Source organism: Scardinius erythrophthalmus (assembly GCF_964197995.2).
Source record: "Scardinius erythrophthalmus genome assembly, chromosome: 18".
NCBI lineage: Eukaryota > Metazoa > Chordata > Actinopteri > Cypriniformes > Leuciscidae > Scardinius > Scardinius erythrophthalmus.
Window position 1 is genome coordinate 30172253 of NC_138238.1, and position 20544 is coordinate 30192796.

The window sequence follows — 20544 nt, forward strand, 5'->3', positions numbered from 1 at the left end:
GGTCAAAAACAGCTCCGTTTTCAGCACGCCGTTTGAGTGCATGTGTCTTTAAATGATAATGAGCTTTGCTCACCCCGCCCCTCTGTTCTGTGCGTACACGGTTTGTAACACAATTTAACACAATAACCATTATAAACATGGGATTATGAATTATATTGAGAACGTCATACATAGAAAACATGCAGTAGCCTAATGATGAGTGTAAAAATAGCTGCATTCATCGTGAAGCGTGCAGCAAGCGATTTGCAAAGATTAATATAAAGATTAATATAAAGGTTAATAAAACGTTACACTCACTCACTTCTTCTGGAGGTGCAGCAGGAACACGAATAGTTGATACCGATCCTTTTTTCAGGAGCAGCTTCTTAGCAAATCCAGCTTTATACTGACCCTCGTTTGTAAAGCAGTCTGGTGAAATGATTCGCGCGAACATGAAAGCATTGACATTGATCGCGGGGAATTCCGTTCGAAAAACAAACTCAGCCACTGCTCTTCAGCGTTCGGATTTAGGAACATCAAAATGACTGCTGTGTTCCTAACGGTACGTTCACACGGGGCATCAGCGTCAACGCTTGACGGAAGGCGTGGCTGAAGTTTGGCACTGACGCCATGGTCATAGCAGCGTCAGCCAATGAAATTTAAAATGTATCCTCAGTTTGCAGCTCTTGAACAGGATGAACGTGATTGGCTGCCGCCTGGCTACTGTATTTGCATAGAGCGATCCTATTGGCTGACGCTTCCGTCTGCGGCGCTTCACTGGCGTTGCTCGCGGCAGAAGTTGAAAAATTCTCAACTTCTGCCGCGAGCAACGCCAGTGAAGCACCGCCGACGGATCCACAATTCTTTTCGGCAACGCTTGACGTCACCCATTCAAAGTCAATGGGAAGCGTTGACGCCCCGTATGAACGTACCGTCACTACACCGAAGAACACCACAATCGAGACGCCATTCTACTCAGTGCTCCAGCTATCAGCAATGAACGCGCCGGTTGGCGCGGGCTATGATTGACAGCTCGCTCACGAGGGTGCGAGGGCGGGGCTGTGTTGAAACGCTGCTGTCAATCAACCATTGTGGGAGGGGCGTGGATTTTGTGACGTCACAAAATCGAACAGCTTGATTCAGGAGAGGGGGAAACATATAAGAAGATTAAAAAAAAAAACACTGGATATATTTTGTTCATTTTATGATGGTTGTGTACAGGCACTGCCAACACAAATTTCAGTACAATCAACTTGTAAAAGTGCATGTACCATTATATGACCCCTTTAAAACAATCCCCATTCACACGGATCCGCGAAAACGGCTAATACTGCCAGGCCTTTAGATGGCGATGAAACACTATAGACTGAACACGTAATACGTATGTGCATGATGTCATTGTCGTCAGAAGTTTGCGCTTTCAGGCACCCAAAATGCTGTTGTCGTGTAAACGTTGCCAAAACGCATAAAAAGTTTTGCTAAAAAAACTCGGACAACTTCTCAGTTTTTAAGCATATCGTTGTCGTGTAAACATACCCTTAGCTTAGACTAAGGGGCTGTTTGCACGATACTGTTTTCAACTAAAAACGTAAAACTTTTTATGTGCTTTGGCCGTTCATTTACACTACAACGGCGTTTTGGGCGCCTGAAAACGCAAACTTTTGAAAACGGGTTTCAAAGTGCAAGTTTTTGAAAACGGTCTCCTTGTAAACAACAAAAACGCGAATCTCTGAAGATAATGATGTCATGCACATGCGTACATAGTGTTTAATCGCCATCTAAAGGCCTGGCAGCAGAATACAGTTTTTTTTTTTTTTTTTTTTTCACGGATCCGTGTGAATGGGGATCGTTTTCTCAATGGTGTCGTCTGTACGCGGAAAACTCAAAGGAAAAACCTCTCTGTTTTAAGAATATCGTTGTCGTGTATACGTACCTTATATCAATGTCGTTTTTAGTGATAAAACAATACATTACCATTCAAAGTTTGGGTTCAGTAAGATTTTTTTTTTTTTTTTTTAAAGAAAAAAAATAATACTTTTATTCAGCATTCAGGACACATAATAAATGCAGCTTTGATAAGCATGAGTTTTATTGCATCTGCCCAAAGCTCAGTATGTAACTCATCTAGCAACCATTTACTTACAGACATTAAGGATATCAAATGTGTTTTTCATTTCCTCAATGGTCTGCCTACACTTTTCGCCTGGTAGATGATAAAGCAGCTGAACAATCACATGAACCTACATGGACCTCAGCCATATCCAATGTAAGACACTGATACATTGAGCACTAAATATTACTGACTTTATAACTTTTTTCATAACGTCACCATTATTATACAGGTCACATTGCAGACTAGTGAACTACATACAATATGTTGTTTTAAAATGTAATGGGATTCCTTCGTAAAGCATTATTGCTAATAAGATCTAGTCCTTAGTAGATGTAGTTGTGCTGTAATGTTCGGTGAAAAGCGTGTTTCTGGAATCAATACAATCTGATGATATCATCATATAATTCCCACCCTTGATCTCTCTTTAAAATACACCCTTAGTGAGGTGACACTGGTAACAGTAACTTCAACAAACACAGGCTTTCACAGGAAAGATACCACCGAGGAGAATAATGGCCAAGAAAGATCATTAAAGTAAAGAGCCAAGATGTTTTTGCAAGTGGATTGTCTTGTATTAAAACTGCTGGGTTTCAAACCAAACGATCCACCTTATTTTTCAATGTGGAAGTAAGATATTTCCTATGAATGTGCAAGACTTTCAATGCATTTGCTGCTATAGGAAAATAACGAGAAGAATAACAGCACAGTAAGTAGGCCTACAGTAAATAGTAAAATGTGACAAACCACCGTGCCTATGATTGAGCAGCATAATTGTCTGTTTTTGTAAAGCTATAATAACTGGAGGCGTCTGACATTGCATACCCTTACGTTAAAGTGGATATTTTGGCATTAGCATTTAGTTTGCGAAGAAAATGTGAGTGCTGCTTGTCCATGTAATCTGACCACCACAATTCTAGAATGTTGTGGGTAGTTATCCAGCAGTGTAAAAAATCCACCAAAATATAAAAAAGCGTGCACCCAAAATTCAAGATGTGGGGGCCAAAAATGCCCCTGTATAAGTGTATATTTATAACAAATGATATAGTTATATCAACTAATTTTCCCAAATATCAGTACAATTCCAAATGTGATATTGATTTTATACAACAGTTCAGAGAAGTTAATATTAAGTGACTTACATTCTAGAAACAATAATTGTCAAAAATAATAATAATAATTATAATAATTCTCTGTTTTGCACACACACATCAGAACAATTGCAAGTCTCTGAACAACACACAGTGGTGTTTTGTTGAATGAATGAATCCGAGTTGTTGAATGAATAATTCAATGACCCATTCACAAAGACAGCCACTTGCTTCGTTCCTGAATGAATCAGCTGTTTTGAACAAATCAGTTGAAAGAATGATTCAATGACTCAATCATTAAGACAGTCACTGGCAACTAACTACTGGTGGTTTTAGTTTCATTTTTAAAATGATCGTTTAATTGTTTCTATAATTTAATTCCTAAATTAAAAATAGTCTGCAGAGTTATCAAAAACATGTCAAAAAAAAATGTTTTTCTGGCGTAGTGAAAAAAGTGCAGCTATAAGAAGACATTTCTTCCTCATTCTTGACACATAATTGCAAATTGAGTTGATCTTGATCAAGAAAGTTACGAAGCTCGGTTCTAGAGAAAATAATAAAAAACAACAAATCACTAAGTATTAGCGTAATAGCCATAGCAAATTCCTCTAACCAGACACATTTGATTTCTATTCATTTCGTATTTTGGCCCCATGAGGAAGTCCAGAGGCACAAATATTACATGTTGCCTAGGATCAGTAAGCAAAGCATACGAAGGATATCCACTCCCATAATGCTGGAGCAACTCCCTTCAGATAGCTGCATGGGAGGACAGCTTGGACCTGCAACTCTGTGACAAACACATCTAAAAATGCATGCATCTGACCACAATGCTAAACACAAAAGTGCATGAGTTTGGATCAGTGTTTAGCCTAGAATGACTATATAACTTACAATTGTATTAACCAGAGCTGTGAAGTGAAGAGTATCCAGCAACTTGCACCAACTTTCATGAAAAGTACTCTGAGAATAAAGCTCAATCTTTCAGCTAAAATCTACCTTCATTATAAAACTCAAGGGATTCCAAACACTTTTGATCACGAGGACTCATGATCGCTTTGCAAAGGACACCCTAACATTCTGTATAAAGGCAGCAATTTATTTGCAATGATAAAGACACATACTGTTCAAGAAAAAAATATGTTAATAATGTTATATTAAATCATGTTATGTTAACCATTCTTCCTTATTATGTACAAACATGAGATAAATATAGACACTCTAACTGAAAAATTTCAATCCTCTGAAAGCTGGTTTCAGAATATAGATTGGGTGGGGTTTTATTATTATTGTTCTTGGTTAAATTAAAGGAATAGTTCACTTCAAAATGAGAATTCTGTCATCATTTACTCTCCCTCAAAAGATATTTTGAAGAATGTCGGTAACCAAACAGTTGATGGACCCCATTGACTTCCATACCATGGAAGTCAATGGGGTCCATCAACTGTTTGGTTACTGACATTCTTCAAAATATCTTCCACAGTGTTCAGCAGAACAAAGAAATTCATACAGGTTTGAAACAACTTGAGGGAGAGTAAATGATGACAGAATTCTCATTTTGAAGTGAACTATTCCTTTAAGTTTCTTTGACATTGTATAGGACTGCGAATCTCTCAACGGGTGTGCATGGGATTTGTTACCACAATATTTAGACACATGCTTAAGGCGTGGCCTCTGTGTGTACCATTGCAGCTCGTCCCACCCACACCGTTGACGTCATACACACGCAACCAATCGGCGTTGCTGTTTATACTCCTCAAGCTTTATAAAGTCTCTGATTTAAGCGCAAGATAACGGGCATTCGACAGCACAACAAACTCAGTCAAGTTTACGAGCATTTTATTTTTATTCGTCCTGTGACGTATTCCATAACTTAGTCACTTGAAGAGATTTTACTTAGCCTAATATTAACTAATATTAAAATGCGTCTGTGGGTTCTATGCGTGTCTGTTATTCTGGTGCCGTTGCTGTGCGATGCGCGTATCTCTAAGCGTTATGTGATCGGCTGTCCGGAGCGCTGCGATAAGAGTCTGTGTCCGCCCACACCGGCCGACTGTCTGGCCGGAGACATCCTTGACCAGTGCGACTGCTGTCCAGTGTGCGCGGCCGGCGAGGATGAGCCCTGCGGCGGGACAGGGAAACTGGGTGACCCGGAGTGTGGAGAGGGTTTGGAGTGCGCTGTGTCCGATGGGGTCGGAACAACGACCACAGTGAGGAGGAGAGGAAAGACCGGCGTGTGCGTGTGTAAGAGCCCTGATCCCGTATGCGGGAGTGATGGGGTGTCCTACAGGAACATCTGCGAACTCAAGAGAGTCAGTAACCGGGCGCAGAAACTCCAGCAGCCGCCCACCATCTTCATCCAGAGAGGAGCCTGCGGGAAAGGTAAGACTGGCGTTCAAAACGAATGCTGCCTAGATGGAGTTTTAGAAGTCTCAAATTGGAGAGAGTTTTGACGGCATTTCCACACAACATTCTTGAGTGTTATTATGTGAAAACGTAGTGAGCTAAACTAATCGCACAATACATCACATTGCATTGGTTTAATGATGCAGGGATTTAGTCTGCAGAGAAGTCAAAGCTATATAGTATAGTGCACCAATGCTACAGTTTTCTAAATGTCATAACAAACAAGTATTCATTTACTTCAATGAGCTCATTGTTTCTGCATTAAATTATTACATTGTTTAAATTAATACCTTTTTTCGCTGACTGTGATTTTATATGTACATTTCTGAAATACATAATTTAGACAGTTACCTCTGATAACAGATCACTCTAAATTGTAATGTGGACTCATGAAATGATGTGTATTGTGAAAAGCACTATACAAATAAATGTGAATTGAATTGAATTGACTAGTCAAAACACAAGTGCATTTCAGACAGAATATTAAATTCAATCCATTCCTTAAAGGCTAAGAAAAGTGTCTGATGTGCCCTAATGCTTATCACGTTATCCTTACATAGGCCTACTCTCTCTTATAAAATGCTAATATAATGTGACTTGTTGACATTTCGTCTACTAAATAATTAGAAAATAATTTTGTGAAAAAAATAAATAAAGTGCTGGCAGACTCTTAGAATCTGGTATTGCGTGGTTTAAACTGGCTCCTTCTCAAGACGGTAAACACAGAAGCTTATTAGATCTCGCCAGTTCGTTGGAAGCCCCATTAGCCCAGGATTTATTCTTGGCACTGGAAACATACTGGAATAGAGTGCAAAAACACATCCACATAGCAGATAACCACACAAGGAAGAGTTCCGGACCCTTCCCTGAAAGAGGAGTCAGTCGTAGTTCATCCAGATTCTCCTGGAATTGCAGGAGGAAAAGTAAATTCATAAAAAGTTAGTGTTTCAGAACAGACAGTGTGGTCTCCATAAATCCAGTGCTTCAAATGGATCTGGCCCATCATAACTCCACCAAACATTTCCCCAGAATTGTTATCCATAAAGCAGAAATGCAGTCAATGCACATTTAGCCTTAAGAAAGAGTCAAAAGGTATTCAGTAACATTATGCTACCATCTGACCATATGATCTGGTGAGAGTTTGAAAAAAGACCCGGATAGTTTGAAATTAAGCAGGAATATGGGAAATTAGATCTCTGACAGCACACCTGGACCCTTGTATGTGGTCAAAGTTAGGCAACAGACAGCACTAGGCTTAGTTATGGATCTATAATGTACTAAACTTGTTTTATTCTTCTGAACACACTGAACAAGCCTCTTCCAATGTGATTAATTAGGTGTTACCAGACCTTTTTGGACATAATGATTTCCAAATCAAGCCTGGCGCAGTCTGCACAAATCCATGTAACCCGGCTTTCTGCGTCTTCCCTTTGGCTCTTTAAGTTATCACCTTACCTTTGTTCCAGTCACCGTTTGACTGGCCAAAAATAGCATTATACGTCAAGAGTGTTTGTGCACCCAAGTTCTGCTCAACAGTTCATCTAAGATCTACAGCCAAAACTCTGTTTCTACTCAATCAAAGCTATTACAGCAAGACATCTCCCATCACATGATGTAATCTACATCTGGAGTTCTTGAGGCTGGACATTATCTAAGAAACCTATTCTCTGAGGATCCAGATCTAGGTCGCATTTTACAGTCTTTGAGCTGTTTTTCCATATATTCAGAAGTTCTTCCAAATCTATAAGCAGCTCCTTAATTATTATTTGAATTATCACTCAGTGAGTCATAATCATGTGTTACTGTCTTTGGAAGACTTTTGTCTTTCAAACACATTAAAATGTACAAGTTCTCCTCATTTCATATAGGTGCAATGCAGGGATTCCCCAACTTTTTTGTCAGCTGAACCTCTTTACCTGAGCCCCTCTGAACTCTGAACCCCCTGAGATTGTAAGCTTTCCTGTAGCTCAAACAGTAGAGCGTTGGCGCTTGAAACGTTAAGATCATGGGTTCGATTACCAGGGAAAGCAATAAGAATGTAAAAAATTTACCTTGAAATGTACATTGCAATGTAAGTCGCTTTGGATAAAAGCATTTGCCAAATGTATAAATGTTAATGTAGTTCAATAATAGGGATGTTGTGAGATCTCGTTCCTTGCGATATTAAAACGTGACAATATTTTGGGTGTAAAGCTGTCTCGAGGTATCAGCATGACAGAGTTGAGTATGTGTAACCTTGCTGTTTGTTTGGGTTTCAAATAACGTGCATTTGGGAATACTTATAAAATCTGCCACGCTTTGTTCCATTGCGAAGTGTTGCACTGTTTTCATTTACATGCGTGGAGCACGTCTTAACAAACGCCATCTCTGCATGTGTTGAGTTTAGGTTGCTTATGACGTTCATCTGGGAACGCAACGTGCGTCATTTCACCAGATTTGTAACGTAAATCATTTATAAACCTATGCCAACACCAGAGAATACATCAGTATGTTTCTAAATATGTGAAGTGATGTTCATCGCAATTTCAAAATTAAACCCTCGCTCTGAGTTTGCACGGTTTAATATCCACATGTTCTTGTTCAAGAAATTACAGTGGCCTTGACATTGAAAATAAATGTTTTAATCCCCCGCCCCATGCATTACATTCCTCATATTTCATCTAAAGCTCTTCACTGATACTATTGCGCACTATGGTAGAAAAGTACACTTTTTGGATAAGGATAACATGGATAAGGAACAATAAAACCTATACACAAAGAGCATTTGAAAAGTAGCCTGATAAATAAATGACAATGGCATGGTAAAAATGTTAACAAACTTTATTTAACAACAACTTATATAACCAACTTCTGGCACATAAAAGTGCCCATAGATGAAGAAACACCCTTAAATGATGTCAATGCCCCTGTGACGAGAGGACTAGGGGTCTTGCCCAAACACTTACATTATTGTACGCCCAAATGATCCATATGTGTGATATCATGTTTTTGAAATTCCCCGAACTGAAAAAAAAATGGTGCGTTTGGCTTTAATTGCTGACAGACATCAAATTTTGAGTTAATGGTGATTTTAATGAGCAAAAGAGTGTCTGTCTCAAACATAAGCTGAAGTAGATGTAAGGGTGTTATGCTGCATAAAGTCAGCACACACTCTCTTTGGTTTGCCCCAAGTGCTGAGTTTGCATCAGAGGAGGAAATGCATACCACAAGCCAATCTCAGATGGTGGCATGCAGAGTATAAGATCTGCAAGGAAAACTGTATGCCTACAGAGCAGTTCTGGGATCAGGCAAAATACCAACCCGATCTCACGGGAAAACGTACAAATTCTACGAGGTGGCTAATTCGTACGAATTCATACGACATCACTCGTACGAATTCGTACGATTTTTGCAAAATCGTACATATTTTACGAATTGCCCAATTCGTATGAATTCATACGAATGACCTACCCCTGACCCCGCCCCTAAACCTACCCATCACGTGGGTTTAGACAAATCGTACAAATTCGTACGAGTGAGGTCGTACGAATTTGTACAAATTAGCCATCTTTTTATCATTCGTACGAATTCGTACGAATTGGTCGTGAGATAGCGTTGAAAATACCACTGACGTGGAAAAGGGCAGATATGCTTTAGATATGATGGACCCTCTGGGATCATTTAACCAAGACTTTGAGCTTATAGTTACCAGATATTGATTTATAGATATCATTTTAATCACTTTACACTATATGTAATGCTTCTAAGTACAAGACAAGCTAAGTCAGGCATCACTATTATAGCGAGTGAGTTCACTTTCACTTATCACTTTCTATAATTTACAGATTTAAATTGTATTCTACTACAGTATTAGTGGTTCAACTAAATTTTTAAATTTAAAGTGGTGATTTGGTGCTCCTAGCTTGTCCTGGTTGGTCCATTTGCATGGCATCCACTGCACCAACCATAACATATAAGCTTCAAGAAATATTTCAATTATAATCATCATCTTTAACACTGTGCTCTTGAAAGATGAAAAAAACATGTGGCTGCACGCATGCTACTGTTGGTAAGGAATCATCTCTCTGTTTAAGCCAATAGGATGCGATCTAGTAATAGCACCCAAACGACATTACATCACAACTGTCTCTAAGTCTATGTGCAATCCTTTATAGCTGGCACAGGCAGCGATGATGACACAATTGAGTTTACATGAGGCTAATGACATCTGTTTGTTTGCATGGTGCATCTACGACAGTTTCCCCATTCATAAAAAGAACTGGCCCAAATTCCACCTGGAATTTCCGAATTCAAAATTTCCACAAGATTTATAGCCTGCTAGCTGTAATCCGAAACAAACACAGTAGTCTGGTGGCCATCAAAGATCTTTGATACTAGATCTTTGTTTCACAACAAAATAACACCGGATAAATTTGTGAGGGTTCTTATGTCATATCAGCACAATATAAACTGTCTGAAATGATTTTGCTTACACTGCAGAAAAAAAACTGGTGTAGAATATACGTATAATTTTCACTATAGAAAGTAAAGACTTGTTCACTCCAAGAACGATAACTATAACTATATTAGCATCCACAACAGCGCACAATATTGTTCTGTTTATTCTAAGCACGCATGCTGCTGTTCTCCTCTGCCGTTCCAAGATTAAATGACCAATAGAAGTCATATTTACAAAGGGAAACTCCGAATTCTAGATAATACATGAGTTGCAATGTTGGAATGGGCCTGTGGATTTGAAACATGGAACACTGATCTAATATAGAAAATATAATTGGTAACACTTTATTTCGATAGTCCACTTTAGACATTCTACTAACTACAAGTAACTTTGCAGCTACATGTCAACTAACTCTCACTGATCTCTCAATGTGATTTGTCCTTGAGGAAAACTTCTCTTCTTGCATAAGAAGGCATATTTTCCGGACACAAAGCCGCTGAATTTCTGAAATGGAAATGACTGTGGGGATGTCTGAAGAGACTCCTCTCTCAGTACACTATTGATTTCGTTGAAAACATCTAGATACATCTGTTCCTCTAGATTTTCATATCATTTCAAAATGACACATAATTTTGCATAAAATGACACATAGCTTTAGTGTGAAGAAATGGTATCGGTTGCATGTATAAAGAGTAAAATTACTAGCCAAAACAAAAATAACAGAAATAAACCATATTATCAAATCACAGATTAGACATAAATGTATTTATCATACAATTCTTCATTTTTATAACTATATTTAACACACTTAAAAAGTGAACTGTAATAATGTCAAATTAAATGTTTAAAATTTTAAATTACAAGTATAACGTGCATGATTCAAATTTTAACTAATGTGACATTTAATGTGACATTTAAAGTTAATATATTTGAAATGTACTAAATTGCAACTTCATAATTTCAAGTAATTATTAATATATTTTAAAACATGACAGTTTTCAATAGAAATAAAATTGAAGTATATTTTAGTTTAACATAAATGTTTGTCAGTACATTCAACAGTACACTACATTAACCATATTTCAAAGACAAAATAGAGGTATGAAATCAAATAAATAATTCTTAGTGGGTCAAAAAAATTATATTTCAATTACAACTACTGTAACTGTAAATAACGTGCAATTAAGTTTCCAAAAACATTCAGTTCACATTTAAGTATATTATTTTTAACAAATTTTTTTTTAAGTATGCTAGTCTTTTTTTACATCACATAACAACATAAAATACATAACAATAAAACATTGAACATAAACAGCATCACAAGGCAAATTGTTTTCACATTCTAAGATACATTGTTTTACTCACTAGGTTTTTAGGAACAGAGCGAATTACGAATTTGTGAAATTAGTTCAAAAGAGTTTAAACCCATAATGCTTAACACCGGAGGGCTTTTTATGAAATGTTATGAAAGCTGCGACATTTTCTTTTCAGTTTGTTAAAGTATCACTTGCAAAGAGAAGATGTCACGTGGCCATTTCCTGACCTTTCCCAGTGTCCCTGAAGCATATAAAATCATCATTTGTACTTTTCACATAAAACATGACTCGTATGTGGGTTGCATAAATGTGTTGCATTTTGTGCCAGCTATGATATAACAAATGAAACATTCTCTCGCTTTAAACATGCTAACCCCTCTACAGATGTTGAGCCATATTATGAGGGAGGAAAAACAATTCCATTATCAAGATTCCAGAGTCATGATGGGATGTGCTGGAGGGAATGGCAATCAGTTATATAAGCCAACAATTTTCGTTTTTAGCAGCGTGTTTCTACAACAGTAAAATATAATTCCTATTTACAACCAATTTTCAACTTAGAAGACTAGGGTTTTCTGAGAGGTTGCCAAGTGTCATTAAGAAAAGACACGAGCTAGCATCTGATATAATTCATAATAGGAGACAAGACAACAGATATATAATGTTGTAGGCGGTGTTTGGTTTGGCAAGCGTGCAACGTCGTTTTACCCATCTGTGTTGCATTATAGTTTTACTCTCTTTTATAACCCAAACAGTCAAGCATCTCCCAGAAAAAGAAAAAAAGGTCATAAACATTTTGGTGTTTTGGGTCAAGGATCTATTTATCACCGGGGATTTCAAACAGTGGATATACAGAGCTGTACACAGACCCTCAGGGAAGAAACCAATAGCACGCTACCTAACATGGGCAAGGGGGCAGTGCAGATGTGCGTGCCTGCAGATGTTGTGAAAGGAGGGTTATACAAGGTAAAAGATAGTGTTACATGTGCAAAGTTATAAAAGGGTTTGACTCAGACCCAAGTTTTATAAGCACTTTTTGACTTCCTGTGAATTTAAGGATGCATCATTGCCTAGACAAGTCGACCTCTGTTTCCCATAAAATCACAATCATGTTATTCATTTTTGCTTTTTTATAAGTTTTGGTCTGCTGGTGTTTTATGGAATAATTCTAGTTGAATAGCTCTCTCCGGTTCCTGTTTGAGAAATCATGGCATTCTGTCTGTGGTCAAATATTTTTTGTTTAAGGAAACTAAAACTCTAAGTGACTGTTGTCTCCTGGCAAGACATTCATACATAGCCGTGCTAGTTTCATGTTTTTCGCAGCACACTAATCTCTCTTTCCTCTTATATAATGAAATAATTTCAATTCAAATCAATATTTCGCTCCATTTATTTCATTATTTTGTAAGTACTATACAAGGTAAAACATATCACGTTAAATTTAAGGTGAAAAGATGGCAACTGGGGTTGCCAGAAATGCACTGTAAAAAGACTGTGATGGTGTTTCTGGTATGATGGGATGCCTTTATGTTTTACAATGTATAACTGTATATTTCATTAAGTGAAAAATGTTAAAATACCTATCTACTTGAATTACTTAAATCAACTTTTTACTCTGCTGAAACGAAAAGTAAAAAGTAAAAAAAAAATGTTTTATTCTGGTGTCACCATTGTCCTGTGCATTGGGTTACCAGCACCAAGTCCAAGTTTCCAATGAATTTCCATTCATTTCATTTCAATTTGTAATACCAAATTTAACATTTTAATCAACAGTTCATTTTTTGTTAACCTTTTACCATATTTCTTGGAGTACTGCAACAATATCGTATCGTAAGTTCAGTATCGTGATATGTATCAAATCGTGACATGAGGGAATCGTTACACCCCTACAAATTGGCCCAAAAATGTAAGGTTGTGGTTTTGGTAGGCTGACATTATAGCTCTACAGTGCCGTCCTGGAGAAACTGGTGGTGCAACTAGTGCAGCCACACCGGGCCCCACGCTTAAAGATGCGGTGAATGGACAGAGGGGCTTGAACTTGAACCCCTTGAACGTGGAACGAGGGGAGGCCTGCTTCCCCTAACTCACACTGGGCCCTGCCCCAGGGAAGGCCATCGAGCTCCATGCACTGAGGACCTTGGTGTACACCCTCCTGACATCACTAGCGCAATCCATAATCAAGTCCTAGAATAAATAATGATTAGAATTAGAACTATCTTCAATTCTGTTTATAAATAATTGGGTTGAATTAAACACAGTCTATTTGCTGTACCATATAATCTGACTCTTTGTTTGCCATGTGTTCTCCAGGCCAAGAGGACAATCCAGATAGTCTCCGGCACAGATATAACTTCATAGCTGATGTGGTGGAGAAGATCGCTCCAGCTGTGGTTCACATTGAGCTGTTCCGCAAGTATGTATCTTGAATCACACACTCCATCAATCAATGATCTCATGTCTCCAAGAAGACATCTTTATCAGGACTATTTTTGGGTGTGTTCACACTTGTAGTTCCATTCTCTTTTTGGTCCTGTATTTTTGGTTGAGAACAAAAAATGTAATAAGATAAGCAAAACTGTTACAATTTATTCCTGCTTTGCTTAACAGTGACCCAAAACATACAAAACAAACAAACAAAACGGCTTTTATGACGGATATTTTGTGACAGAACTTACTGAACATCCAACACAATGCTGTGCGCTGGGCTAAATGTGCTCGTTGTATGTGCGTATATAGGATGGTGTTTTACCAGCTGAGAACTTGCAAAGAGATTCTAAAAATGTGTAAAAGAGTCAAAACAGCACCAGGAAATCCTCCATTGCACACAAATGAAGAAATGCTGCACGGAGATGGCATTTCCAATGCCAGTTCTGAACTGTAATGGGCAACATAGCTCCTATGTCAAGAAAAATACGGGTATGCTTAAGCATTCTATCATTTTTTTAGTCAGATCTTGTGGCATCAAGTCACATCACGTCCTGGTTTGCTTTGTTTAGATGTCTTTGGTCTGTGTTGCATTTTTTCAGTCAAACCACACCAGAGTTAATTTGGAAGCCACTTCTTTGGTGCCCACAGGGGTTTGGATGGCAGCGTTCACACTTATTCAAATGAACCGCACTAACAGAGCAATCATACCAGAGTTTGTTTTAATCGAACCAAACCTGCCAACTTTGAACACACCCTTTAACACAACACTCTTAAAAATAAAGGTTCTTTATTGGCATCTATGGCTCCATGAAGATCCTTTAACATCCATGGAAACTGTACAGTGGAAAAAGACTCTTTAGATTATTAAAAGGTTCATCTTCCTAAGGATTCTTTTCTTTTTGTAACTGTTTCTTTGAAAGGTTCTTTGGGGAAAACAAAAGTGGTTCTTGGAACCTTTATTTTTAATACTGAACATGAACTATTTCAATTTTGTCGATCTTCTTAATCTTTCTCTGCCTTTATGAGTCAACACTGGGAAAAAATAGTCCCTCTTTACTCCCTTTATTTTTGTCTTTTGATAGGCCTCGATCATCATTATTTCTGGAGTAGGTTGACCTAAGATTGATTGACAAGAATGTTGTTCCAGGAATATGTTACTTATGGCTAAATCATGTTGTGCGAGTTGAAGTGACAAGCTCTTTTATGGCATGTTCCACAAAGTTTTATCCTCAATATACAGAATAGCATTGTTATTCTATATATTATTGTAATAACAAGTATCTGATTGGATGTTTTTTCCACTTCATTATAGACAGATTAGATTGGATCTCTCTCTTAAACATCATGATATCTTCATCATTGCATAAGACTGGAATGTAGAATACACCCAACCTCAATTTTAGGCTGTTGAAATCATGCAGTGCGGTGAAAAATCTGGAGAACAACCATTATGTTTTCCACAAATCATTTGTCAGAGGAAGTTCTTCCTTGCCCTCAAGTCTAGCTGGAAAATATAGTTAAATCAAAGATGTTGAGTGACGATCATTCTTTGCTGTTACTCAGTGGAAAGTAAGAGGGTTTCTCATCAATATATCTTTAATATATCAATAATCTTTTTTAGAATGGTGTTCTCCAAGCGGGAAGTGGCGGTGGCCAGCGGGTCTGGTTTCGTGGTGTCTGAAGATGGTCTGATCGTAACCAATGCTCACGTGGTAGCCAACAAACATCGGGTGAAGGTCGAGCTAAAGACTGGTGCCACCTATGACGCCAAAATCAAAGACGTGGATGAGAAAGCAGACATCGCCCTCATCAAGATAGATGCTCCAGTGAGTACATGTCCATACCTGCTCATATAGTATGTCACACTCAGGACTTTTGGATACCACATATGTATTAAGACTCTCAAAGACATAAGGAATTGCTTCCTGTACTAAGGAAGATCCTTAACGCAAGATACCGTTTTTTGCCCAAATTCTAGGGCATTATTAGATGGAGAATCCAACTCCATAATGCATGGTAAAAAGATGGTGCATGATGCAAGAAAAAATGTCAATTTAAATGAATTCAATAACGAAAATATAGCTTAAAACAGTTCAATATATTACAAACAATTGACAGTTTTCCCTATATTTGTGCGTTCTATAATCTTAAAGAGTGTCGCATAATTAACTTAGCAACAAGCTAAAGCCAAACTCTGTTGAAATCAATTGCTAATCCCCCATGCGCCTTGTGTAAGAAGACTATTGGTGCTTTCACGTCCTCCTGGGAAATTCATATTTACAAGTTGGAAAGTCATAATTACGATGTCAGTGCGTTCAAGTTACTTTGGTTTGAAAGAGATGCCGATGTACCTTTTCTAAAAAAAAATCAATACAAATTTTTTTAACTCTACTTTTACAAAATTATGAGGGGAATCTTAATTATTTGCTTCCGAGATATGGATAACATGCTTAGACTTGTTTAATTAGCATCTGAGATTGTTTCCATGATGTCTTCAGCAATGAATTTGAAAATAGCAAATCATGCCTTTCCCCAGAGGCTGCCTCAACATCAGTGTTGTCTCATGCCCATTTTTGCAGAATAAGCATAGAAGTGGGCAGAAATATGCTTTTCTTGGTTCAGAGAAGAATGACCCTGTCAAAGGAAGGCACTTATGTATCAGTAAGAGAGACAGATCTAGATAAGCTGTGTTGAATTGCTCCACTTAACAAGCATGTCTCCACACCCAGGCAAGGTCAGGAAACACATGAAGAGACCATTTTGACTTACAGCAATTAGTACCGAGACCCAAGGATTTGATTAGAGTTGCTTATATAACATTAAATGGGTGGGGGGCTAACATACTAAAGTGAAAAAAAGGGATTTTGCACATTTGTCATCAAAAGAAAATATGTTAAAATGTTACTAAAAGCTTGTATAAGTAGACTACAAAATAAGCCACATAAAGATGTTTACAATGCTCATAGTTCTTAATACATATAATCAGTTATGTTTTATAGATTATAATATCTTATAATGCATTTGTATGGTTATCCCTTCAAAAAATATAGTGCATTACAGCATGAACACCACCAATTTTGTGTTGTAATGCATTATACTATACTAGATATAAACTTGAATAAGTAAGTATATTATAAATGTGTTGGAAATTATTTATAAAAAATAGAATTTATTTTACAATTTGATTGTAAAACATGAACAATGCTGTATTTACAATACAATGCAGTCTCAAGCACCTTAATGATTTTACTAAAAGGGCTACTACACAGTAAAAAGATTACAGATGCAAATTTCCTTTGAAATATAAAGTGTCATCCTTCCACACTGAAAAAAATGGTAACCTTAAAAATGCTTCATGTGGTAACATCTAAATTAATTGATTTAAATCAAATATATATTTTTTAATTTAACATTACTGAATCAACATAAATATATTAGGTTACACCAAAAAAAAAACTACATTTAAGGGTGAGATCAGGTAGAGATAGCTCTTTTAAGGAAATAATATGGAATTATGGAAATAATATACTTTAAAAGAAGCGAACGTAATGAAATGTTTTCAGACACTTAATTGCATGGTATTTACAATTAAATGAAAATGTATTATAGGCTAAATTAATAATAATTTTTTATTGTCTTTGAAAAATAGTTAATACTGCCGAATGTACTGACAAGCATTTTTGGTCAACTAAAATATAATTTAATGTCATTTTTATTGACATTTGTCATGTATTTAAATATATTATTAATAACACTATTGAAGTTGTGGTTTAGTACTTTGAATGACATACAGTTAAAATTACATTCAAGTATAACATGCTTTAGTATAGGGTTGCACTTTATTTCGAGGATCTCATTTAGACGTTCTAATAACTATAAGTAACTTTGCTACTACTACATGTTAACTAACTCTGATTAGTCTAGTATTAGTAGACTTTAGTAGACTGTTAGGGTTCAGGGTAGTAGAATAAGTTGACATGTAATTGTAAAGTTAATTACAGTCAGTTGAATGTCTATTGGGGATCTATCAAGTGTTAGCTGATATATTAAGCAGACAGTCTACTAATACTCTATGAGAGTTAGTTGACATGTAGTTGCAAAGTTACCAGTTAGTAGAATGTCTAAAGTGGACCATCAAGTGTGACCTATATAGAGCTTTTAATGTGACATTATTTAAAAAGAGCACTTTTTAAAAGTGTACTTAAGTGTGTTAATCATAGTCAAATAAAAAGGGAGTGAACTTTTACTCTTTAAGTATGCTTAAGTGCCTTTTTATTTCATTACTATTTTACTATCCGCTTAAAAAAAACGGTGTGATACTGTAAATATGTTGTGTATTTTGGTACAACTGAAGTGCTGTACTGACCAATCAGTATGCAGGACCAAAACTATCCATTTCATAATGCATTATATAAAGGCTTCAAGTAAAGTGTCAAGAAATATTTCAGATTGTCATGGCACATCATCTCTTCACATCTCGTGCACTGTGGTAAATAAAAAGGGTATGTAGTTACAACGCATTGAAAATGCCTAGGCATTAGTGACACAGAAAGCTTATGACACTTGACTTACTTAACAATAGGAGTGGTGTTACTGTTTGATATGGTTTGGTAACAGTTACTGGCTCTTGTACTGGCCGACAGCAGTGCCACGTCTCTATAATTCCTTCTCGGACTCTCATGCATAACTCCTCCCTCTCTGGCTGAGTTTCTGCTTAGTCACTGCCGTACTGTGAATAATTTATACCGGGTAACTGTCTCATATTCTTTTCAGCTTGAGTTTCATGCCAGACTTTGGTCGATTGGTTCATGTCTCTGTCGCCATTGAGAATTCCATATCCGAATTTCTCTTCATATTTAAAATGATTTGACAGAACAGACATGAAAAACATTCAAGTTGTTTTTAAATATGCTGCAGGGTTGTTACGGAGACCACCTTGTTAGTCTGGTATTTTTGGACGGAAGTCATTTCCAAACTCATTACAGATTATTTGCAATGTCTAGAGGCTCTCAATGGATCCCTTCTCTGGAAAACCAAATCATGGCCTAGTTTCTGCACTTGCACCTGTTCTTTCTTAGGGGTTCATTCTGTGTTTCTCGATCTAATCTGATTCTTGTTTTTTTTTTTATTCCCATCAAATTATTCACACCCATTTTTATGCGTTAATATTTACATGTTACAGTATTCATTCAGTATAAGTAGCAGCATCAAAGAAGCAGCATTAAAGAAGCAGCATTATATTTAAATTAGTTGAAATCAGCAGAAAATAAAGAATCTTAGCACAAAATAAACTTTGCAGTATGTTTTTATGAAGCCACAAGAAATAATGTAGGGAATTACTCATCTTTTGTTTAAAAAAATCCTTCTGTTGAGCTCAATGCAAGTTTCACCTGCAGTGTTAGGCATGCAAAACCCATTCTATTTAGCAAATCTAACTGAATCCACATGATTTTAGCAGTTTATAGCTTCAACTTGAAGTTTGGGTTCATTTACATGTAAATGTGATCCCACTTGATACCAAGTTTTATATAGTTCTAAATGGCCCACACTTGATAGACATTTCATCTTTATAAATCACAAAAATGTCTGGTAACCCAGAAATCCCTTTATTTTCTGTCCAGAGCCGCAGGTCTGTTACACAGCAGAATCTGCTGTCCATCGTGTTTTCTGCTGAGAGATGCACAGTATCCGTATACTGGTATCAGCATTTTTTATCTGTCAGTATTAGTCTGAGAAGGTCAGTAATGCAAGTAGATATAAGTCACAATTGTGATAAGCACGTACAAAGAGGAAGATTATAGTAGGCAGTCTTTATTATGACCCTTACAAAAATAAAGTTTATTCAAGTGTGCTATAATACTTCTTTTAAAATAAGAAAGGATGCTTTCAGTCTACTTTTTGCATTTCTCATAAATATACTTAAAATTACACTTAAGTACACTTGACATATACTGACAGAAAAGTCAGAAAAGTATATTTGGCCTACTTGTATTCAATCTTTTGATCGAGATTTATTGAGACTCGATAGTCAGGATGGTATTCCCGCCATAAAGGAACTAGTAGTGGAGCGGCTAAGTGATATAATCGTTCAGTTTATGATACAAGCGTGAAAATTGGCATGAGCAGTCTCCATGGGTCACTTGACAAGAAAATTGTCGGAGCCACTTGAAATTTCAAGATTTTTCATTTTTCAAGATGGCCAACACCTTATTAGAGCAGTTAAGTGATATAGTGGTTTATTTGGTGATACAAGCATGAAAATTGGCATGAGCAGTCTCTGATGGTCACTAGACAATAAGCCACCCACAGCTACTTGAAATTTCAAGATGGCGGCCATTTTTCAAGATGGCCGACACCTTTGTGGAGCAGTTAATTGATATAGTGATTTATTTGGTGATACAAACATGAAAATTGGCATGAGTAGTCTCTGATGGTCACTAGACAATAAGCCACCCACAGCTACTTGAAATTTCAAGATGGCGGCCATTTTTCAAGATGGCCGACACCTTTGTGGAGCAGTTAAGTGATATAGTGATTTATTTGGTGATACAAACATGAAAATTGGCATGAGCAGTCTTTGATGGTCACTAGACAATAAGCCACCCACAGCTACTTGAATTTCAAGATGGCCACCACCTTAGTGGAGCAATTACGCTCATGGCAATTTTCATGATTGTATCACCAACTAAATGATTTCTTAAGCCTAATTGCTGTAGGTGATTTATTGTCAGGTGACCCACAGAGACTGCTCATGCCAATTTTCATGCTTGTATCAAC

General features: G+C 37.0%; 1 protein-coding gene across 1 annotated transcript in view; it reads left to right on the top strand.

Moving 5' to 3' along the window:
* Nucleotides 1-4953: 4953 nt before the first annotated feature.
* The window catches only part of htra1b (HtrA serine peptidase 1b), a 38982-nt gene continuing 23391 nt past the window's right edge, over nt 4954-20544 (top strand). The window contains exons 1-3 of the mRNA XM_081393195.1: nt 4954-5562; nt 13651-13753; nt 15389-15593. Of these exons, the coding sequence (XP_081249321.1) occupies nt 5103-5562; nt 13651-13753; nt 15389-15593 (768 nt within the window). The 5' untranslated portion in view covers nt 4954-5102. The remainder of the gene's footprint in view (nt 5563-13650; nt 13754-15388; nt 15594-20544) is intronic.